At 47.4% G+C, this 23,954-nt stretch overlaps 1 protein-coding gene across 13 annotated transcripts in view; it reads right to left on the reverse strand.

Annotated features, from left to right (window-relative positions):
• LOC144139488 (uncharacterized) overlaps positions 1-23,954 on the reverse strand; it is a 53,877-nt gene that overhangs the window by 14,732 nt on the left and 15,191 nt on the right. For 3 of the 13 annotated variants that reach the window (XR_013316244.1, XR_013316251.1, XR_013316248.1), the window contains 2 exons: positions 22,770-22,907; positions 7,336-7,455 (listed from right to left, as the gene is read on the reverse strand). Coding sequence is in view for 4 of the 13 variants with exons in the window: in XM_077671818.1 (XP_077527944.1) it covers positions 15,272-15,417; positions 15,497-15,598; positions 15,808-16,474 (915 nt within the window). In the remaining 9 variants the exon portion in view is untranslated. Of the gene's footprint in view, positions 1-6,193; positions 6,326-7,335; positions 7,456-7,564; positions 8,657-12,088; positions 12,978-15,237; positions 15,418-15,496; positions 15,599-15,807; positions 17,833-22,769; positions 22,908-23,954 lie in introns of those variants that run through there. The other 10 variants (XR_013316257.1, XM_077671827.1, XR_013316254.1 and 7 more) reach the window with 9 other exon arrangements.

Raw genomic sequence — 23,954 nt, forward strand, 5'->3', positions numbered from 1 at the left:
GAGCCTCCAAAACGCATCTTGCGTTATATATTCGGGCTCAAACACAGCGGGAACTTTTTTTCTCGCCTTGTTTTTTCAAACACCTTTGCCCCTAACATGTGCCTCACACTATTATGCCTGGAACCTCACAATCCGCTTCGCTACCCTCCAATTTTTGCCGCCAAGAGCTCACTGCTCTCAACGGCAACTTTGGTGCTGGCTTCTTCCAATAACGCCATTGGCTATGCCAGTAGTGGTCACACGACCAGGCGGTCCTGCCCACAGGCGAGCGCTACTGCACGTGCGGCACAGAATTGGCTCCTCATTGTGTTTTGCTTTGTTCATACTTGCTTCTGCTTTCTGAGCCACTGGAATGAACAGGTGAAATCAGTACATCGCCACATTTAAGAAACGGGTGATCCTGCTGTCCGAAGAACAGGGAAATTCAAGTGCGGTGTGGCACCTCGGACTAAGCGAGTCAACCATTTGAGGTTGAAGAAGGTGCCGTGATTGCATCTTTCAAGCCGCACTGACTCGTAAACAGTTCCCTGGACCTAAGAATGGCCGCTACTCTAAACTCGAGAATGACCTGGCAGAATTCGTCTGTGAACGTCGCGGCCAGTTTTTGCCTGCAAATGCTGAGCTTGTGCAAACTTTCCTTTGCAGAAACCAACTCTGGGGATTTCCCTTATATCTGGTCGATTAGTCGATCACTTCGAGCAGTTGATAAATTCGCTCCAGCGTTACAAACGACTAGCCCCCTCGTTAGCTCAGTTGGTAGAGCGACTGCTCCGGTCAACGGTGGTCTCGGGTTTGAATCCTGGACCAGGACGAATTTTTCTTCAACTGCAAAGTTTCTGAGAAAGCTGTATAGCTCTGCTCTGTAGCCGTATGGCTGCATTGAGGTGGATGACAAACTTTCCTCCGCAGAAACTTACTCCACCCTGGGGATTTCCCCTAAATCTGGTCGATTAAAGCCAGAGAGCTTGTAAGTGAGGCTGGTGTGCCTCATGACAATTTGAAGGCCAGTGGCTCTTGGGTACAAAAGTTCATGCGTCACGCAGGATTCTTGCTTTGCCAAAGGATGTTGATCTCCCAGAAGCTCCTGGCCGAGCACAAAGAAAAACTATTCGAGTTTTAGCACTACGTCCTTAACATGAGAAGGGAACACAAGTACCCCATAGGCCAGATTGAAAATGCAGATGAGGCTTGTGGTAATCGTGGAGAACCGCGATCCCGAGCCGGCGCGCGTTTCGGGAGAGACTTGTGCGCTGAAACCGGTGCGGCGCTCCGCTGGTTCGTCGGCGTCCCCCGAGAGATGGCACCACCAATGTGTGCTGGGATAGGCGCGCGGGCGCGGGCGGCGCGAGCGTGTGCACGCAGGAGTTGGGAGAGTCTCGGCGGAGACCCGGTCGGGGCGAGATCGGCGGAACATGGCGGCGGTGATGGATACGTGCATCTCAGGTGGGAGCTTTGTTTGTCGCGCGCTGTGAGTGCCTACCTCCCGTTCGCGGTCACGACCCGGACGGCGTGATTCGTGGACGCCGTCGAGCCTTGTGCTCGCATGCTTTGGGATTCCCCAAATAAACGGCTGTGCTTTGGCACTACTGTCTACTGTGTTCTCGTATCGACGAACCTCGCTGGGCTGCCGTAGGCATGGGAGCCCGCGTGGTTGACACGCCGGGAGCTAGTGTGGGGGCCTACCCCAGAGTGCTGGCAAGGCCCCCGAGGAACCCCTCACACATCCCACAAGGCGCCCGAACGTGGGTCTCGTATTCAGACGAATTCGAGGTTGCTAGCTCCCCGAGAAATGCGTTGCTGCAGTTGTAGCCCGCTACCCTTTGTCCGGAAGACTTCGGACGAAACGCCTCGTGCCAGTCGGTTGCAGGCAGACAGTTATGATGCCCGATACAGCCGTGACGGCAAATGTGTAAACCATCCTACACGCACCAGGCGGTGAGTCAGTAGGATACCTCCGAGCGCCGCAGTCGCGGCCCGCTTGCGAGACGGGAGGTGCGTAGGCCTTGTTCCAACATGGCGGCAGGTTGCCTTCCTCGTAGCGCCGTCCCCGTGCAGTCGCACCGGCGGCGCCGGTTGAAGTTTCCCGCAGGCGCGGCGGACACTCCTGAGCGAGGGTGCGGTGTTTGGGAGTTCGCAAGCCGCATGATGAGCCCGCCGCTACTGCGCTTCGAGTCCGAGGCGGAGTGTTTGCCGATTTGACGCCTGACAAAGAGCGAGGGGGATCGCTGAAGAATCAGTCTCCTCTCGCTGCGGGGGGAAGCGGGAGCAATGGGACCGTTGTCTCCGCACTTCCGGCGTGCGTGCGTCTTGATGCCGTGAAGTCTCCGCTAGAGATTGCGTTTAGGCAGTAAGAGCTTCGCGCGGCTTGGCAGCGGGCTCGTTGGTCGCGAGAGATCGCCAGTCTTAGTAAGAGACGGACTCTCAGGCGACCTATAACGGTGATGTGCGCCCGTAAGCCGCTGGTATTGCGGTTGGTGCTGGCTCTACGGCAGCTTGTATTGCTGCGAGTGAGTTGCAGGAGCCCGCCTGCTTGATGCTGACGCAGCTTTGCCGACCAACGCACCAAGCCGAAATTACTCGAACGGGTGTTTCGATGCTGACCCCTCGTAATAGTCAGCCGAGCTGCCTCCAGGCGGGAGTGGCTGCTGGAGCACAGTTGCCGGACTCGTGATTCCGCGAGCAAGCGAACGTGCAAGGGGCAGTACCCTCGGGCATGCAGCTTTCCGGCCAGTCACAGGAGATTGCGGAGTCCCGCTGCTCCCGCCTTCAAGTAAGGGAATCGTCTGCACCAGTCGGTGAGAGCGAGACCTGCAGCAAACGGATACCACCGGGAGCCACGCCAGTCACCACTGCCACGGACAGCGAGGATGGCCTGCTGAACCATCGGCGGGGCCGAGCGCGGCCCGCGGAGCTACCGCCAGTTGCTGCTCCGGCCTGCCGGGCGGCAGCCAACCGTTCGGGAGGACCTGCGGCCGAAGCGGCCACGGAACCCAGGAGCGGCGGGATCTGGCGCCTACGCTAGCGGCGCGAGCCTTCGGGCAGCCGCAGTGGGCGCGGCCGTTCCTGTTGCCGCCTCGAGCTGGGAGTGGGGGTCGCATCATGGCGCGACCCCGGCGTTCGTCGGCTGCGGCTGCAGGTTACCCCCGGGCCTGCCAACCTGCTGTGCTGCCCAACCGCGAGAGACTCGGAATGATTGCAATGTGTTTGCGGGTTTGTGAGGCGAGCATCGCGACGACGGCATGGTGTGGCAAACCTTGGTGTGGACTGGCATGGGAGTGGCGTTCGGTGGCTGTTTTGCTGACTTGAGACGTCGTGACGAGTGTGGTGCAACGTGGCGTCACTCGAGCTCAAGTGGCGTCCAGTTTTAGGGGGGAGGAGTGTGGGAATCGTGGAGAACCGCGATCCCGAGCCAGCACGCGTTTCGGGAGAGACTTGTCCGCTGAAACCGGTCCGGCGCTCCACTGGTTCGTCGGCGTCCCCCGAGAGATGGCACCACCAATGTGTGCGGGGATAGGCGCGCGGGCGCGGGCGGCGTGAGCGTGTGCACGCGGGAGTTGGGAGAGTCTCGGCGGAGACCCGGTTGGGGCGAGATCGGCGGAACATGGCGGCGGTGATGGATACGTGCATCTCAGGTGGGAGCTTTGTTTGTCGCGCGCCGTGAGTGCCTACCTCCCGTTCGCGGTCACGACCCGGACGGCGTGATTCGTGGACGCCGTCGAGCCTTGTGCTCGCATGCTTTGGGATTCCCCAAATAAACGGCTGTGCTTTGGCACTACTGTCTACTGTGTTCTCGTATCGACGAACCTCGCTGGGCTGCCGTAGGCATGGGAGCCCGCGTGGTTGACACGCCGGGAGCTAGCGTGGGGGCCTACCCCATAGTGCTGGCAAGGCCCCCGAGGAACCCCTCACATATCCCACAGGCTCCAATCTTTCTGGACATTCTGGCTGGGTATGTCATTGATGAATGTGGTACCAAAGAGGTACGCGTTCACACAACTGGCAATGAAAAGACCTAAGTCACAGTGATGCTGGCATGCATGGTGGATGGGCGTAAACTTCCTCCTTTCCTTATATTTAAGGGGAAGACGCTCCCCAAGAACAAAGGTTTCCCAGCCTCGGATGTACATAAGGTGCAACGACAGAGGATGGATGCATAGCACCATGATGAAGGAGTGGCTCCATGTTGTGTGGGGAAAACGTCCAGGCACGCTCCTCAACACTCCCGCAATGCTCGTGCTAGATGCATTCAATGGGCACCAAGGATGCGTTGCTAAAGCCAATGCTGGATGCATTCAAAGGGAGGTCAAGGACGCGTGTGCTAAAGGCAACACTGACATCGTTGTCATTCCTGGAGGAATGACGTCGCAGCTTCAGCCACTGGATGTCTGTATTAATAAGCCCTTCAAGGACCTCGTATGAATAGAATACGAGCAATGGATGGAGGATAACAATCGCCAAGTGACGCTGTCGGGTCACATGAAGCGAGCGTCAGTCGGCGAGGTTGCCCGATGGATAAACAATGCTTGGGAAACCTTGCCATCTGCAGCAGTGTCGCGGGCATTCCTGAAGAGCTGCCTCTCCAACAATATAGATAGCACCGACTACGACATGGTTTTTGTTGACAGCGACAAGGACACAAGCACCGATGACGAATGATCGGGCATGCACATAATATTTATTTTCTATTATGTTGCGGCAGCTGCAACGATAAATAAATCACTGCGGGAAACCACCTTTTGATTGCTGTTTCCACTTGCGTTACTTCGCGTTATAATCATAATACATCTTTTTTTCTTTTTCGTAGAGATCAGAGTTTTCGTAGAGACCTGGCTTTACATTCGAGGTCGCATTATTTATGTGCAAATACGGTAACTACCTTGGCCAGAAGGTCAGTGCTAATCCCAACCATGAGAAAGAAATCAGGTGTAAAATAGGAATGGCCTTGGACTGGTGTGCATTCGGCAAGCACTCACAAATAATGAAGGGTGAGCCACCTCTATCCCTAAAAAGAATGGTATACAACCAATGCATGCTGCCGATGATGACGTATGGAGTGGAACTGGAAAGCAAACTTAGCTCAGCCCAGCGGACCATGGAGCGAATATGATAGTGACTACGCACACCCGGAACACTGAGACATATGGTAGGCGGGTGTGACTAATCCCCGCTAAACTTCCATCTTTCGACAACTGAGATTTGGGAGAGAGAGCCTTGGCGTGCTCTGGCCTGGACGACCAGCTGCGGCTGGCGCAAAGGGCTGTTGATATTACCTGCGCCTAAGGCACCTTAGACTGAGGACGCCTCCTTCCAGCTTGAAGCCAAACACATTTCTTATTCAATGAATCAATATTTAGTCTCCGACTCTCTCGGGTCAAGGTGAGCACAAGTAGAAGTGAGCATTAAAACCACGACTCGCTTTAAAGATGACAAACTGCCAATGCTAGGCAATACCTGTGCTCCACCTTGAGCTCGTTTGTAAGTGAGAATCAAATGCAGCGCTAGTCAGCGCAGTGGCATTACAGAAAACTAAAAAAAAGCCAAATAAGCTGAGCGACCTTTTATCTGTCATTCGCCAGCTATGTGCAGTACTTGCTCTGTCTGTCAGGGTTATTTTATTCTTTTTCTCATTTTGAGGTTTTTTGTACAGTAATATCGGTGAGCACATTACCACATTAGCACATTATTATTGTTGCATACCACTGCGCAAGACCCTCAACAACATGAAAAAGGTTTTCACAAGTTTGTTGATGCTACTGCATGCAAGCAGTGGCCAAAGACGATATCTTGAAGATAACTATGATTTTCATTGCATGCAGTGATAGGGGTGGGCTGCAGTACCCAACTTGGCCATTTGTTGGGTTTGTAAACGACATTAAAGGAGCTGCTCCCATTCTTAAGAAGGAGCTGCAGTTGCTGAAGAAGTTACCGTCAACTGTGCTCCCCTTGCTGGCAAAAAACATCCGTTCTTGTGCAAGTATGATGGGGCTGCCACACACAAAATGTCCCCGTTGGAGTTACTTGTAAGCGAATTCATCAGGCCCTTCCTGTCAAATTTCGCACGTGGAAAGCTGGAGCTTCATGCAAACAGAAACCTCCTTAACATAAAGTCAAAGTCAGGAAAGGTTCTGAAGGTTTGAATGAATGGAAATGCTCAAAGAATATAAACGAATATGCTTCTTTCAAGCAGCAGTACCTCTCCAGTAAGTTTCCTGAAAGATGGGGGTGGCGGTGAACATACAGAAGAGGGGCTTGATGGCCGAATTCGCCTGGACACCTCCATGCCCAGATAGTGTTAAAAAGACCCTTTCTGACTGGCTTCCAATCTCTGCGACGAAAGTGAAAGCCAATGAGAACAGGCTTTCAGAGAGACAGCGATGGTCGAGTGAAGTTGGGCCCTGGCTTGCTCTGGGCGTTTTGCAACATTCTCTAAAACGTCACGAAAAAATGAAAGGGGAATGACCAAGAGAAATGCAAGCCTCAATTATTTATTTCTCAGCAAACAAGACATTGTTGACTGCCGAGCAAAAGCTGCAAGAGCTGTGCAATGCACAGTCTTTAAATTAAAACAAAAAGTTACTCAATCTTTAGTTTCCCTTTAATTTTTACAGTGGCCTTGGTGAAAGCTTTGAAGTCATCAGCTATTTGATATTCTGAACATTGCAAGTTCATTGACAATGCTAATGCACAAAATTCTGTGATGCAAGCAACACCTGCACACTGACCATTCAAAGTCAAACCCATTTTGAAGACCAACATGGCATACTGTTACCAGTATTTCTTTTTTTTTTCCCCACAGAAGGCAATACCCCGCCTATAATTGTTGCACCACGTAAGTATCCGCAGCCCCTTTTAAAGGCATACAGGTAAGCATGCTTGCCTGTCGAAGGGTACAGAATTTCATACAGATCTCCCAGATGGCCTGTGCTAGTAATTGTAAAAGCAGGTTCCAGCGGGTAGGGGAGTTCCCGTGGCAGCTTTGAGTTGCTCACCCTCACCTAGTTATCTTATAAACAGCCAGCACCTCAAAAACCAGTAAACTCTTCACAAAGACAATGTATCTGCTGCGTATGCCTAATGGGGGCAAAAAGTGCTGCTGCTGCACACAGCAGCAATGCATTTATTAAGGGCTTGTGCCATGGGAACTTGGGCATGCAATGGGGGAGTGCGGCAGGAGAGATTCGAAACGAGCAATTGCAAAGATGCATAATCGGTGCATGAACAGACTTGTACTTCAATCTACTTGTTCCCTGATTAAAATGCCTCATCTTATTCTAAACATTATATGCAACATTATACCAACCCTCCAGCTGCATGGAACAGTGTGCCTAAGCTCACCTGGTCACTTGCGAGCCTGCCACCCTCTGGCTCATGAGGCTTCAGCCCAGGAGTCAGTCCCGTTGGTGAGATCGCCAATCACTCGGTCCTCCCCTCCTCAAGGCGTGCTTGCTTGCAACACTGCACAGATGCCCCAGCAATGCCAGGCATGTCACGGCAGCAAACTGGCAACGTGTACACTGCATACCCTATTACTTCAGGCACCCTGGCACAGCAAACATAAGGCCTTGCCCACACATTTTCACTGATAGCATGCTACTTCACGATTGTGCCACCCCTGATGCCGCTTATCCAAGGGAGGGGATGGAGGAATATGCTTTCATGCACCGATTTCACTACTGTAGTTGAACACTGATTTGCCACTGTAACCATTCAGCTATGCCAAAGTGCTGTACAGCCTACTTCACTTCTTTTATTCCCTCCCAGGGCCATTCAAAGGGGGCGTGGTAAACATTGAAGTCAGATAGGGTAAATACAAATGGCCAATTAACACAAACTTGTGTGCAGAGAGAGACAAACATTTATTATACTGGTGAGCAGGAGGAAGTTCTTAGGGCCTTCACCCAGTGAGAGGCATCTTTATTCCAAGATGCCTTGGTGCTGGCTGGCCGTTCGGGCCTGTTTTACCAGTTGGCGCTGGTCCAAGACCTCAGAGCTGGTCAGTTGCTTTACCCACTGCTTATAGGTAGGGTTGGGATTTGGGGTAAGGGTAGGGGTCCGTTGGCACTCCCATACCACATGGTATAGGGTGCCAGAAACAGGGCAGAAGTTACAGGTGTCAGAGTATTGGGTGGGGTACATAGCATTTAGTAGGGTGTTATGCAGGTGCCGGAAAGTGGTTTCTTCATTGCGTGTTAGTTGTGAAACAGGTGGCGGGAAGCGACGGCGGTCATTATTGTAGTGGGTTAAGATTTCGATGCATGTGTGGAGTGGTGCTGACTCTGAGGTTGGTCGTTGTTTTCTCCTTCTGGGGTAAAGGCCCAGTGTGTATGAGCATGGGCAGCAGCGTGTACCGCCTCATTCCCTTCGAGGGACTCGTGGCCGGGTGACCAGATGACATTAAGTCCTGGTAATCTTTTTGCTTGACGAAGGTGGTGCAGTGCGGGATAAGGGATGTGGCCGGTTAGAAAGTTTCTGCAGGCGGTCTGAGAATCGGTGATAACAGTAAGGAATTCCTTGCCTGTTGTGGCAGCAAGAGCGATGGCAACCTCCTTGGCAATGTCGATGGAAGTGGTGAGAATGGTCGCTGCTGCCAGTTCTGTGCCTTGCATGTTAACGACACCGGCTGCATGTGCTTTCTGATGAGGGCAGGGCGATGCATCTGTGTATTGAGTGCATGGTAAGTGGTGATGGTTCTTATAAATTAAGCGAGTTCGCGCCATGCGCTGTTGTTCGTTGAAAACCGGGTGCATATTTCGGGGTAGGGGTGCTATGCGGATATGTTGTCGAATGTCTGATGGGATTCGAATCTTCTCATCTTGTCGTGGAGGGACGTTGTAGTGCAGACGCTCACAAATGGGAAATATGGAGGCAGGAAGATTATTTCAGTGTCCACTTGCTCTCAGGGCAAAGGAATCAAAATACAAGTCGGGATTGCTTCTCAGCACACAAACTTCAATTTTGGTTAATTAATGCAGTTGCAGTGGTATGTGGAGGTAGTGAAAAAAGTACCTTGTAAAAATGATGTGATGATATAAATAATTATATCAGGGTTTGTACATGCTTCAAAGGCAGAATTCAAGGTTTTTCAAGAACTTTCAAGGACTAGAAAACCAGAAAATACATTTTCAAGGACCCATTTAATGCTTTATGTGGGATTATTTATAACTTTTTCAACACAATGCAAAAGTTGTTTATTGCACAATGCCTAAGAACATAAGTGCACAATGTGCAAATAAGTGCTAACAAGTTGTTGAAGCACCCCCAGCTTTATTTTTTTTATTTCTTGGTTGGTGTATACAAGTTATTCTTTCTTTGTATTTGCTGTTTTTCTCAGGCTGTTTGATTTCACAACATACGCAAAGTTGCCTGTATCTCCTGCTTTGTCAGCAAAGGTGTCAGATGAAGATAATAAGTCAAAATCAGCAACTGTTGCCCTCATGTTCTCAATCTTCTTTTCAAGAATATGTCTTTGCGACTGCCTTGTTTCTGCAAGCTGCTCCTTTTCGGAGATTCCAGATTTTGGAACACGTGTTAGCTTCGATGTAAGTCACAATTAGTGGATTCATCAAGCAGGACGACATAAGTCACATTTCTTGATATCCCGTTGGGTGGATAAAATAAAAAAAAGAAGGAAAAAATGGCCCAAGTTCATGGCATGCCACGTAAACGCATTGTTTCTTCCCACAAGGAAGGCTTCACTATCTGGGGACATTTTATCGAAGAGGAAATTTGTGCGCGATGACGAACCGTAGGAGGAACAAGATGTTACCACCTTTAACGTCCACAAAATCTCTGCATCTGCCACCAACTCATGCACCTGGGACCACATGCTGGGGCCACATAAACGGGTTGTGCACTTCTGCCGAGCACCAGGTACTTTTCAAGGAGCTACCAGCAGCTGTAGCATATTTCCATTGTGCTTCACACTTTGCTGATGGCTTTTTAGAGCACTGTCCTAGTGACGAAATATCAAAAATTTTACCGCACGGTTGGCATTTTGTGCGATTCACGCTCGTTGGGTCTGGCGAAATCATGTCTTTGTACGGGTTCTTGCTCAATCACGATCTGCTGACAGGTGCACTTCCCAAGAATGACGAACTTCAACTATGTCCACGTCCACCATTTGCCACGTAAAAGCAAATGTAGAAGGAGCAAATGAGAGGCAGCTAACATGCAACGAGCGAGCATCCACAGGCATGTCCACAGGCTACGATGAAAGAATAACGCAAGATGGCATACAGAAGCCCATCGCATCATGGCAGATTGGATTGACAAGTTCCTGCTTCTAATGTTGCCCCGCGCTACAGTGCCTAGAATATACTGGCTAGTGTGCCGACCGCGGCCTTCCCGGAGGCACCGCGAGCGATGAATGCCGCCGGCTGCCGCTTGGAGCGCTGTCAGGCGGGTGGGTGCCGTTGGGTGGGTGCGGGCCGCGCCGCGCAGCCTCTGCAATGCCGGCAAGAGGGCTGGTGCGTTTTTGCTTTTGTTCAGCCATAATCTCTTATTGAGAAGTTTATTGAGAAGTTTATTGAGGAGGGTATGGTTCATCTATTCCGGACAGCAGCTATTATGACGGTAGCTGCTTGCAAGTTTCATGGCTTGCTTTGAGCCCTCGGCTAGGGGTGGCATATTCAGCCGTTGTTGCTGGCCAGAAAACATTTATAAAGTTGAGCACAACTTCAAGTTTCGAACACACATGTTCATTTATTCATACATTCACGTGAACAACGCAGAAAACAGATTGCACAACACTTGTTGCCTTTTTTAGCAAACGCATGCACATGACTAGAATTACACAAAGAGCAGAGCACGCAGTCAATCAACATGTACTGGCAGCGCCGCATTTTAAGAAACTTTTGCCGTCGCCTTTTACCCTCGCGCTCATTGTTGAGGCCCTTGACAAAAGACCGAAATCTCAACAGAACATAAAACCTTACAACGGTAGATAAAACTTCCTTTTCATGCTCTGGGCAGCCAAGTTGAGGGAACAACAGTGTCTGCAGCTGACTGGAAAATTCAAGCAAACTCGTCTCATGGAGCTTGTTCTTGCTAAAAAACGTGGTAAATGCATCTTCCATGGCCTTTACAGCAGTTGACAAGTTCTGGCTAGGATACACGAGGCCCCGTTGTCGAAATGGCCTAGTAAAGTACAAAGCAGTGTTGGCACTTGCTTCAGCTTTGCTTACACAAAGGCAGCCTGCACACTGTGGACAACAGTTCTTTGCAATTATCTTTCTTGCCACATAGCCTGTAGTGTAGTAGATCAAAGCACTGTTGCTCTTTTTCTCTGTACGACGCATGGTCACCGCTAGGCACGAGAGCTTGAACTACATCATCAGCTTCCCCGACATTCCCGTGGTCAAGCAGGTCATCCATTTTATCTAAAAGGGCCGTTCTCGTCATTTCACGGAGCTCATTTGGACTCAGCAGTGCCTTGATCACGTCCGGGGCACAGTTTCCTCCTCTAGGTGTCTTCGCTAGGTTGTAGAATGCAAGCAGATTGACCGTGGTCAGGAACTGCGAAACTGTCGGGTGGTCATTACTCCCTGATGACTGTCTAATGATTCCAAACAGGTTTTCCAGGTTATCCTGGCTTAATCTGGATGTTAAAAGATACCTGAAGCCCAAAGTCGACGTCAGATAGGACAAGCCCAGTGTGCTCGTGATGGTAACCCTTAGACCAACAGCCGTGTTTTCTGCCAGAAAGCCACCACCTTCCGCAATTTTTTTTCCTTTTTTTTTCCCCCCTTGCATGCTGCTCCCATTTCTGCAGGTACTAGGAATCCTTCCAGAAACTGCACGTTTGGGCTACCTGGCTTCAGCGCCGTCTGGCTTGTCCGCGATGTCATCACACGAATCAGGCGATTCATTTCTTTCACGAAATCCTCTGCTGGCTGCACGGTCTCATACGAGGATCGAATGTGTTCTCTATAAATGAACAGTGCTTTGATGACCTGGTCACTGAACAGTTGAAATGCGAGGTCCACTTTCATTTTGTCAAAGCTGTTGGGCTCGAGGTGTGCGTTTGTAATTTTTGGCATCGCTTTTAGTGTTACATTTTCCCGATCTTTTTCGAAGGCCGCTTGTAGAATACCACGGTGGACATCTCCAGCTGGTGTCAGGTACCCTTTTTCAACGAATCCATTTCTCACATTCTTGAGTAGGTGGGCAAAATCTGACAAAAAATAGAGTTGCCTCTTGGAGTCTTGTTCTTGCTAAAAAATGTGGTAAATGCATCTTCCATGGCCTTTACAGCAGTTGACAAGTTCTGGCTAGGATACACGAGGCCCCGTTGTCGAAATGGCCTAGTAAAGTACAAAGCAGTGTTGGCACTTGCTTCAGCTTTGCTTACACAAAGGCAGCCTGCACACTGTGGACAACAGTTCTTTGCAATTATCTTTCTTGCCACATAGCCTGTAGTGTAGTAGATCAAAGCACTGTTGCTCTTTTTCTCTGTACGACGCATGGTCACCGCTAGGCACGAGAGCTTGAACTACATCATCAGCTTCCCCGACATTCCCGTGGTCAAGCAGGTCATCCATTTTATCTAAAAGGGCCGTTCTCGTCATTTCACGGAGCTCATTTGGACTCAGCAGTGCCTTGATCACGTCCGGGGCACAGTTTCCTCCTCTAGGTGTCTTCGCTAGGTTGTAGAATGCAAGCAGATTGACCGTGGTCAGGAACTGCGAAACTGTCGGGTGGTCATTACTCCCTGATGACTGTCTAATGATTCCAAACAGGTTTTCCAGGTTATCCTGGCTTAATCTGGATGTTAAAAGATACCTGAAGCCCAAAGTCGACGTCAGATAGGACAAGCCCAGTGTGCTCGTGATGGTAACCCTTAGACCAACAGCCGTGTTTTCTGCCAGAAAGCCAACACCTTCCGCAATTTTTTTTCCTTTTTTTTCCCCCCTTGCATGCTGCTCCCATTCCTGCAGGTACTGGGTGCTTAGTACTGCTCCGAACGTGGCTTGCGGAACCTTGAGAAAAGTAAACTTGGTATCAGTTACTTCATCACATTTAAACATTGGAAACGTTACAGAGATACCCAATTTTAGCTTCATGTCTTTTACTCCGTAACGATGCATATGACCTCAGAAGAGTTGAAACTTCAGCTTGTTAGGTTATAACTCTGCAAAAAGGCGCAAGTGTTTGCCGCCGTTTCGTTCTGTCCCGTCTGTTGCGCTGCCGCTTTCGTACAAATGCATAAAACATTGGCATAAGACATTGGCTTACATGAGCAATTACGTTGTATTCACTTACGAATGATCAATAACTTACAAATAAAAAATTTCTTATGCTGTTTGTTTGAAAAACCGAACGATGCATATCTTTAAGTCAATTAAAAGTTGAACGTTTATGTTACGCGAAGCATAAAAAAACTACTACAACAATATACGCCGTTTTATTACCTTCATAGCTTCAGTAAGCCTGCCTCAACAGGCGGAATGAAAAAAAGCCTACGCGTTAGCGATTATCTGCATCTTTCTATGCCTCACGTGACGTATACCACAACATTGGCGTCACAACCATTCTTTGGTATAGTTGAAACCGAAACAACATGTGAAAAAAATTACTTGTTTTTAAATTATTTAGAGATTTTAGAGGAACACATGGGGTAGCCTCATGTTACAGACGTCCAAGGCATCCTTGCAAAGAAAGCGCTCAAGCAAAAAATTAGCAGTGGCTTAGCTCGGTCATGCCAGGGTATACCGTATTTTCCGGTGTATAGGTCGCGGTTTTTTTCTGAAATTTTCGTTGGTGCGTCTTATCCACCGGTGCGACTTATGTATGGAAGAATTCCGGTTCGCGGCGGCCGCGCACGGGCAGTGCACGTTAGGAGACACAGCTCTATGGTCAAAATGAGTCTGAAGCCCACCGCTACTGTGTTTCTCATAGCCGATATGTCGCTTCAGGACATTAAATCAAAGAATTAGCACTTTATTCCAGTCGAAAACAATGATAATGGCCTGCGACAACCGCGCGCCACTTTCTGCCATGCACAGTAACTACAGTTCAGAATAAATTCAAAGTAATATCAAAGTGGGTAGCAAAAATAAAATGCAGCTTATAAATTATCACAGAGAGTTACTCTGAAGGAGGTAAACATGCTGCTAATTTTTAAAATGACAGCTTGCTGATAAGTTTCAATTTTCAGGCCGCTTCCGGTCGCGTCACTTCCGTCCACCATGACACCTTTATTGCGCTGATTTACGACAGCACGCACGAGACGCACGACGTTTGGAGAGGTGGCCAAATGGGTCTCCGACTCTTGGGACTCCATTTCTACAAAAGCAGTTGTAGCCGGGTTCATAAAGGCCAGAATGATCCGTTCCGCAAGTGGGGACGATGTTGGCGAAGAAGATATCAGTGAGTCGGAGGGTGATAGCGATGTGCTGGTGGAACTCCCACTTGAAGTTGCTGAATTGTTTGTTAGCGAGTCGGAGGAAGAAAACTTCGATGGTTTTGCCTTATGCCGTTTGTAAGTACATGCCGTCTGTGTGTATCAATAAACCATTTTTGATAACTTTGTTCTGTCAAGACTTTGGACGGGAGATGCACGTGTCTAGCCCTCCTCATCGGGCGATGCGTTGAAGGCGGCGGCCGCCGCAACCATGTACTTTCGCCGCTCTTTCAAACGATCTGATTCACTGTGAGTTTACCTAATTAACAAGTGCGTCTTGTACACCGGTGCGTCTTATACACCGGTGCGACTTATATACGTTTTTTTCGGAAAAACTGTCATTTTGAGGGGGGTGCGACTTATACAAAGGTGCGACTTATAGACCGGAAAATACGGTACGTAGCGTGAGCTAAGGTTCAACTGGTTATTCCTAGCTTTCCTGGTTGTCTAGGATTAGCTTGATTATCATGCTTACTGCTACTTCAATGACATACACACAGTATACGCATTATGTGACACGTGTATATTTATCAAGCAGCTCCGACGCAGCATCACCCATCGCCCCAGAGCTAAGCTGGCTCCACAGGCGCGCGCCAGTTTTGCTGCGACGCTTGCCATCGGTTCCACACCCAGCCACCCCTCGCAAGATCATCAAGTGGACCGGGCCGCCACATGGCGCGCTTGCGCAGCATGGCTCTCCAGGAGCCACGCGAAACTGCTCCACCTCGGCCAGTGCAGCTCACGCTACAAGAATGAATGCCTATATATTACTTTAGAGCTGCACTCGCACTACACGGTGGGAGCAATTTTGCATATTGCGTAGAAAACAACCTTACCGCTTATTCCGAACAGCTCCCACATTTTCCCATTTCAGTTGGCGCCGTCGCATGTGATGGAATCCACAAATAGACCAGCTTTTTCCGCAAGCACAGTCGTTTCCAAAATGATTCTTGCTAGTGTTGGGGCTTTCACATTGCCCTTTGAGGCGAAAACACCAAGGATTTGTGTCCAATTTCCTGCAGAAAGAAAACAGTTAACATCTGACAGTTGGGCGTCGTACAAAGTTGAAATCTACGAGGAAGAAAAAGAGCTTACCGATGAATGGCTGTAACAGCATAATCATGCCATGGTCTGCCAGCACGTTCTTCTGGTCAGCAGGTGTATGATCTCCAAGGTCGACGAAGCCTTCAATATCACCTGAATTGCAGAAAAAGCACACAAGGAACATCCTGCTTTATACCCCGACATCTCCCATCATAGATGGGGCTAAAAGAATAAAAAGAAACATAATCGAAGACTTTGTGAATATTGTCAAGCACTGCTACGTTACGGAAATCGTAGTGAATCAGCTGACACCGCATTTTCCTCATTTACACGTCCCAAGAATTGAGTGAAGCTGTACTCACCAGCTGATTTGACAGTCAGGTGCTCCGAAAGCTTTATTTCGTCGATGAGGAGGCCACCATGACGACTGTAAAAATCCATGGTCTTCGTCTTTTCATGCAGAGCATTGAAGATATTGGCACTGAGGCCAAAGCCGCCCTTGAACCGCTGGAGGTACTTCTGCAAACATGTTCGTTCTGGTAAAACCATGATGGCTTCTCTGCGGAGATGCTTGTACAACTTGGGGCTTCGCATCCTCATTAGCATACACTCCAAAATCCACTCATCGTCGTATCGCATGCCTTTGTGTGACTTCCTTCGAGCAGCGAGGAAACAACTCTTGACCGCTAGCTGCTGCTTTGATGGAAGGGATTTGATTTTGTTGTCAAATGCTTCTTCACTGAGAGCCTCATTTTGCTCTTTCATATGAGCCACCTGTATCACTGCATTCGCCAATCTTTTTTTGGTTCTTGATAGATTTCGAGAAATGTTTTTGCACTGTTTTTTTTCATCAGGATTGCTTGAACTCTGCTTTTCCTTTTTCTGCACGCTTGGCTTTGAGCCAGGACTCTCTGGTACTTGCAGAAAGCACACGATTGTCCATCGGTCTTCGTGGGTAGCGAGCACTTGGCCGAAAAAATCATGTCTCTGTAAAAAATGTGCTTTCCTGAGGCAGGCTTTATGCTGCATCCGCAACAAAGACTGGTCAAAGACACTTTTTTGATGAGGGATTCAGCCTCTTGGCAAGTTGTGAGGGTATGTTTACCCTTCTCTCTCCCCCTCAGGTACACTGTGGCCACCCCCATTTTCCCATCTCCCGAAGGCTTCCCAAACACGACCATCTTTTCAATGAAAAGGCTGGCGAAGTTATGTTCTTCAGCTTCACAATAGGCGTAAGGTAAAGAGTCTACTGGCACAGAAGGTACTTTCATCCATGTCACTGGAATTGAGATGCAGAATAGGTGGAGACTCGTGGTTGGCAGTCGTTTGGCAGTATCGTTTTGCGATGTATTAGTGCTTAATGCTTCAGAATTACAGCTTGGATTGCAGTTTTCAGTTTCAGGAGCTCCGGTATTTGCACCAAATCCTTCCAGGCCCCCAAATTCGGCAATCTCAATGCCTGAGCCAAACTCAGAGACCTTCGACGCAGCATGCTTACGACGCTTTGCTGGAAGCTCTTGCTCATCAAGAATTCCGTTTTTCCTCTTTTCTGTCACTTTAGACACGATGTGTTTTCGATCATCTGGGAATATCGTAGGTATGGCGTCAGGTTTCAGGCGTGGTTTATCGCAAGGATGCTCGTTGGTAATGCCATTTACGATGATGCTGAACGTGCGCTCGATGCAACTCTTCTCAAAGTGTCTCTCGCAAACCACTGCAGCTGTGGTCAGCCTCCTGTCTTTTCTGTTGATGCTGCGTTCCCATTCTGCAAGCCACGCAGCATCGGATGGCGCAGTAAACATGGAAACACGCTCCTTGTTTGAGCGGTAACCGCTTTTACACAGCGGGACAAAGCAAGTTTTCTCTTTGCACTGTCGCTTTGGCTTTGACATTTTTCTGCACGGTTACACGCAGGTGACAGGCGTCGGAAGACCACAATCAGGAACTCAATCCATGAGTTGACCAGACGGTGAAATTGCGCAGCCCGGATACACGCGTGCACAGATAACTTGTGGGAGCGCACAGCATGACTTGCATGAGCAGACACTCACACAATACGGTAAATGCTGCATCTCGGTGCATAAAAACACGCGCACAAGCAGTTTGACCACGCAGACACAGCGCGAACTTGAAGCATGAAGAAGCGACAAAAGCGCGTCGTCTGTTGAGGCAGCCCCTCACACTGTCGTCTGCTAAGAAAGCACCCTCTCGGCAAGCAGCGCCCTCTGCCGCCATCGGTGGGCTTTCATTGCAAACGGCACCACCCTCTCCCATAGCGCGTTGCTTGCGGTCGGCACACTAGCCAGTATATTCTAGGCACTGTACCCGCACTTAACAAAAATTCACTAAATGTGTCATACCTTTGTGCAATACACTGATTGTTGCAATCTTTTAAGTGCGAATGCACTTTATAAGCGACCCCAAACCATCCACCGCCGGCGGCGGCGGCGTCCGCAGTGCTCCTCTATATTTAAAAAAGAAACGGCATCCGGCGCCAGGTTTCGATCCGAGGACTTTGCGGCCGCAGCGCGACGCTCTACCGACCAAGCCACGGACACGACGCTGATATCACTGTTAGTGACGCGCCTTATATCTTTAACGCATTCAAACTACGTCGTCAGCGGCGTGCGTTGGCGACTCAGCGGCGTTATAGCGGCTTGATAACTGCGTGGTGTACACGTGATACTACAAACCTGATGGAAGAGATGGAAGAGAAGGCGGCGAGGCGGTGGGCTGCGGGGGCCGAGCGCAAGCGCCGCAAGCGGGCCGACAACCGTGCATTTGCACTTTCACATTCTCCCCTTCGGGGAAATGCGGGAGAATTTTTTACATTAGTTAAAACTTAAAATCCATGATAAACTTCAAAGACAGATACACCAATATAAATTATGAGAATCACGGGCTTTCAAGACCTTGAAAATGACACTTCTAAATTCAAGGGTTTGCAAGGTTTTCAAGCACCTGCGCGAACCCTGTTATATGGAAAATGATATCAGTAGTCTAAAAAATGTTGTGATGCCCCGAAAACTTTCCACATGAGAGCCCTACAAGAAGAAAAGGGTAACAATGGGGTATCAAGCTTTTATGACCAAATGGCTGACCGGCTACGCATACTGCCAATTCCAGGATAAGGTAAGACCTTAAGGAAAATCTTCAGTTCATTTGCGGCCTTGATAATGCCAACAAAAAAATTCGGGAACAAATTCAGCATCAATTTTGTAACTCTTTCGTTACCGCAGGAAATTGCACATATTTAGTGGTCTAAGAAAACATTTTTTCTGTGCTAAACATATTGGTTACGCACATATTAACATAAATGCAGATGATTCAATGCACTTTCCACTGACACAAGTTTTAAATTTTTTTTTCATAAATAATGATTGAGAAAAAAATTATCAAATTCAAAATTTTTGTCTAAACGTCGAAGAAAATAAAAACAAGGAACTTGTGTATAACAAACACCAGTAGCAGAAAAAATTTAGAATATACATTTTGTAGGTAAACACTTTCAAAACCCGTCCTAGAAAAAAAATTAATTTGCTCAGAACAGTTTGTCAGATATCAAAGAAAAGGCTAGCACGCGTGGTACCCACGCCTTGTGGTGAAGCGCGACCTCTATTTCAAATTTTGCAATTTTGGATGGTTCTCTGGAAGAAGTCTGGTGGCTTAACATTACTAAAGACACCAATTAGTCCCCACGTGATGTAAAAACACCTTGTCAATGATTATGGCCAGCACAAGATTCAAAGCAAGCAAACGATGCGAAGAAATACACTTGGAGTTGAAAACCAAACTCGGTGGTGGGATGCTTGTTGACGTTCTGATCGTGACTTATCTGTCAGAACTTTCATTTACAGTTTATCATCTTCTGACTCACTATGGTAGCCCTGCTTGCAGGAATAAGGTGCACTGCACTAGAATCATGACCAGCAAGCTTTCACCAAGCAGGTGTCACTCTATTAACAGCACTGTGAGCTTCTTACATTACAGTGCCACCTAACAATTTCGAAAAGAAACAATATCAAGCCTCTAGGAGACTTTGTCAGAATAGACAGTTATGCTAAGAAGCAACAGTAGACCTTCGGAGAAACCCTCGTACAGAAACGAAACTGGCCGCTGAACAGCTGGCAATGTTCAAGGCCTATTGGAAGTGCTCTCCGCGTCTGAACTGATATCCGACAACTTGGTGTTATTTTTTTACTTTCATCTGAAGCTGTTATCGCAGAGGTGAGATGTGGGTGAAGTGGAATAATGAGCGGCGTGCATTTTTCGAGGAACAGTAGCGGGCGACGTAGGCGCCATGGCAAATCGGCCTGAAGTTGGGTAACTGCATAGTAGCGCCAAATATGAATTTTGCAACACAAGAACGAAACTGAAACTTCTGGAAATTGGCTGAAAATGCCAGGTCCACTTGTTAGACATGCGGGGGACCTTCAGAAATAAGCTTTGACAGAATAAAGTTACCCTTTCTCCGAACCAAAGATCACTAGTGAATAGCTGGTGTCATTTTCAGGAAATTATCATCTATCAGTGCTGTCGGATTACAAAGCTGACAACATAATTTGGTATTTGACTTGCTAGGAGCCTTTTGATAAAAAAAAAAAAATTGATGGTAATGCAGCATAACCACGAGTGGCATGCTTTTTGGTCAAGTGCAACAGCTAAGCCCCCTTTCACAAAAACACTAAGCTGGCAAGAAACTGCGTCAAAAATCTGTGTCGCTGGAGCAGGAAAATTTAACCCGATTCTTAAAGTGCAGTGGATAGACTAACCACTGGGGTACATTAGGTGTACGAGAAATGACTACAACATGCCGAAATCAGCAATACAAAGCATCGATCACCAGTGATTGATTTAAATAGGCATGGTAACGAAAGAGTTAAAGCTGCGCGGCGGGTATTTCTACGGTTGTTTCAGGAAGGCTCTTATGATTCATAGCAGGTTTAAGTGTCCATTTTGCAACTGTACCCCCTGCGGCAGAGCTAGGTTAGACAAAGATATCAACAAACCAGCAAGCGAACAGCCTAGTGTAGGGCTCTATGCTTCAAAAATGGCCCGAGCGAAATTATACTGATTAGGGGGCTAGACTGGCCACAGATTGATTTAATGCTAGAAACTAAAAATACACACAAATAAACAAACTGCAGAAATTACCCAGGAGGAGTTGTTGAATAATTGCTTGTGCCGCTATATTCCGAGGCTCTTTAAAGTTTGCTTCAGAGCTACTCATCTATGCCTTCGTGGGATGTCCAGGTGCCATATAAGCAGTTCAAAATTAAAGTAGGAAGGCCCTAGGGTCTTTCATGAAATACCTCCACAACATTTCATGTATCCCTATGGAGCACTATACACTGAGCCCCTTTAGAGGTGGCTTTACAGCTAAACAAAACTCCACTGATGGGGATATATTTTTTAGCGGCAATATACCTAAGTGGTCATAGGAGTATTGTAGGTATACTGCCATAGGTGTAGGTATAAAGACCCTAGGGCCTTTTATTATTAGCATTTTAATATCTGGGGGAAGTGTGATACATCAAGTATTCAGACAAACAGACGATTTCCTCGTGAAGTCCCCATTAAAATATTTCAGCTAAAAAAAAACAAAGAACATGATTAAAAAGGTAACTGTGAAGCCTATGAATTGCCTGTTGAGTATGACAGGATTAAGACTAGGTTGAGCATATTGAAAAAAGGAGCAGAATACAAATGCATAAATTATGTAGACACTAATTAAGAACTAACCAAATAAAATAAGAAAAATTTGAAAAATTCAAATCCTGGGGGCTTTACATGCCAAAGCTACATCTGCGCTATGAGGCGTGCCATAGTGGAGGGCTCCAGATTAATATTGAGCACATGGCGACCTTTAATGTGCATCAAAATCTGAACATTTGGGCACTTTTCTTTTGTTTTTTTGCAAAAAGATAAGGAACAACAAAATAATGTTAGTTCTTCACAGAGATTCCAGGTTACTATCCTTTGCTAGCTTAAAACGACAATTCTCACAACAAAATTAGCAGAAATACACATGCTTTTAACATAATCTGCTTAAGGGCAATTAATTTTTTAGTAAAAAAAAAAGGTGCACATAGCGCTTTAAATAAGGCTTTGGCAAGCATGCAATTCATTCTTGCGTATAGAGCAAAAAAACAACATTGACATGCAAGAGAAAATGGGACAGCGCTGACTTGCGACTGGTGTTTGTTGTTCAAAAGGGTACTTATACAAGTATAATTCTGAAGCAGCATAGGGAGGAAAGTATAGAAGAAAAAATAAAACCTTTGTACACATAATTATCCTGTCGAGCAATAAAAACCCACTGGAAGTCACCACCGTCTCTTGTTTCCTCTTTTCCTCCCTTGCCGTTTCACATGCTACATCCAAGAAATATGGCAGTTGTACGTTTGCACTGAATGCACTAAGGCTATTAATATTATCAAAGGAACAGTAGGCCCCATGATCCCTGCCTATGACCAAGCCGTAGAATGTGTTTGATTTCCTCATACAGTAAAGTGAAAATATTTTCTTGTGCATGGCAAAAGAGCGGGAAGGATGACCCACGATGCTTTTGGGTTTTATATTAGGAAAAAAAAAAAGTGATTTCTGGCACAGTATGGCGTGATATTGCTTTAACAACACAACTGGGCACTCAAAGCCCAGCTCCACCTTTGCTCTCATCTGGGTTTGTTCTATCAGTGTTTTCAACTGAGACCTTCTCATTGCAAATTAAATATTTTGCTTAGCCCTGTGCCATCTTCGGTGTTGATCTCTTGTGGTTCGTCAATGTATCGAATAGGAGTTTTCCACTGCAGCTGCTTTACCAAGAAGCTGTCATTCATATCATAGATGAAAACAAGTGACTGAGCTTGATGCATGCAGACATCCCAACATGTCCTTAAACCTTTACTTTCAGCAAGTTCGCATCCTGAGGAGACTGCTAATCTATGAGTACTCGCTGAATTCCAACAAAGACTGCGAATTAGGGTAAGCAAATGAACATCAAACAGCTATCTGTTAAAGATTATGGTACGTGTCCGTGCTGTCTTTTATAGTTTTTCATTTGGAAATGCATTTTGTTCTGCAACCAATTGTTTCCGACATTCACCCCAGAGTTATTTTTTCAACATGAAAAACGTAGATCATATGGCAATGTTTAGGTGTGCAGCTTTGTCGACTTCTGCACATATATTGGAACGCAGCAGAATACATTTCACACCTGCATCTTGTTTTTTTCCACATGAAATAAAGACCACCTGGCTGCAATATTTTCATTTCCATTAAAAAACTAATAATTTCACTGCAGGTAAAAAAGGGCCTTCCTTACTGCATGCCAGTCAAGCCTCTTAGACTGTTGGGTAGTGTCCAAAGCACTGGCGTGATTTTCTTTTGAAGAGAGCCAGCAGGCCACGCAACATCTCAGGGCAGCCCACAGATCCTGCATCCCTGGTCTGAAAACATGCACCTGCATATAATGAATCCACAGCAAAGTGTCTTTTTAACATGAACTGCTGAGGTCAAACGTTCTACAGCCATTGCATCTGTGAGCTAAGGGCAGTAAGGATTTTATTTAGGGGGGGGGGGGGGGGGGGGGGATGGTGGTTCCAAACCACTTTTGGCACAAGGGGGAGGGGAGAGTTTAACAATTCCCCTCTCACTCTTCCTGCCTACACTACCTACATGAGCTGAATCTCATTATTGTATGCCCACAATAAACATCCCCCTGTTGACAGCACTCTGACAGCACTACAAATATGCGGCTGTGGTGCAATCCAACAACACTCAAAGAGTTAATTGCCTGCGTTTTTTTTAGACGTGCACGTCTTTTTTTGCACCACATTGCGTCACTCTTCCTAACCAAGCGTCTTGTGACTGTGCTGCTCTCCCCTTTTGGTGCATATGGTTCTTGCACTCAATGCACTCAAGTCTTGTCTCGGCAGGATTACAATAGGCAAGCAGCCCTGCTGTGGCGCACTGTCAGTAATATGACACCTGTATCGTTCATTCGAGACCCGTGTTTCATTTCATTTATCATACTTCAATGCCCCAACGTGCTACAGAAGGGAGTGGATGCTAAATATAAAACATCTACGAGTACAAGGACAGCTCGCAAAGCCCTAATAATGCTCAATACAATAAGTATTCTTCAAGTGTGATTCTAAAGGCAGATGTATAGGCTATGTTACAACTGAGGCCAGCAAGTGGTTTCAGTCATTTGTTGTTTGAAGATAAAGTTTAATTTAAACAAATAAGGTTATGCCACAGTGTGGAACATTTCAAGTTATCAAATTTTGCCGGTTTAATGCGCCGAAGCAACACCTGGCCTGTAAGGCGCACCGTAGTAGAGGGCTCTGGATTAATTTTGACCACCTAAAGATCTCTTAAATGTGCACCAAAATCTTGACACATGAGCATTTTTGCTTTTCGCCTCCATCAGAAAAGCAGCCACCGCAGCTAGGATCGAATCCACATCACTGGGCTCAGCTGCACAATGCCTTAGCCACTAAGCCAC

This window comes from Haemaphysalis longicornis, unplaced genomic scaffold (genome assembly GCF_048455015.1).
Source record: "Haemaphysalis longicornis isolate Haplotype H1 unplaced genomic scaffold, Haemaphysalis longicornis Haplotype H1 scaffold_1, whole genome shotgun sequence".
NCBI classification, from domain to species: Eukaryota; Metazoa; Arthropoda; class Arachnida; order Ixodida; family Ixodidae; genus Haemaphysalis; species Haemaphysalis longicornis.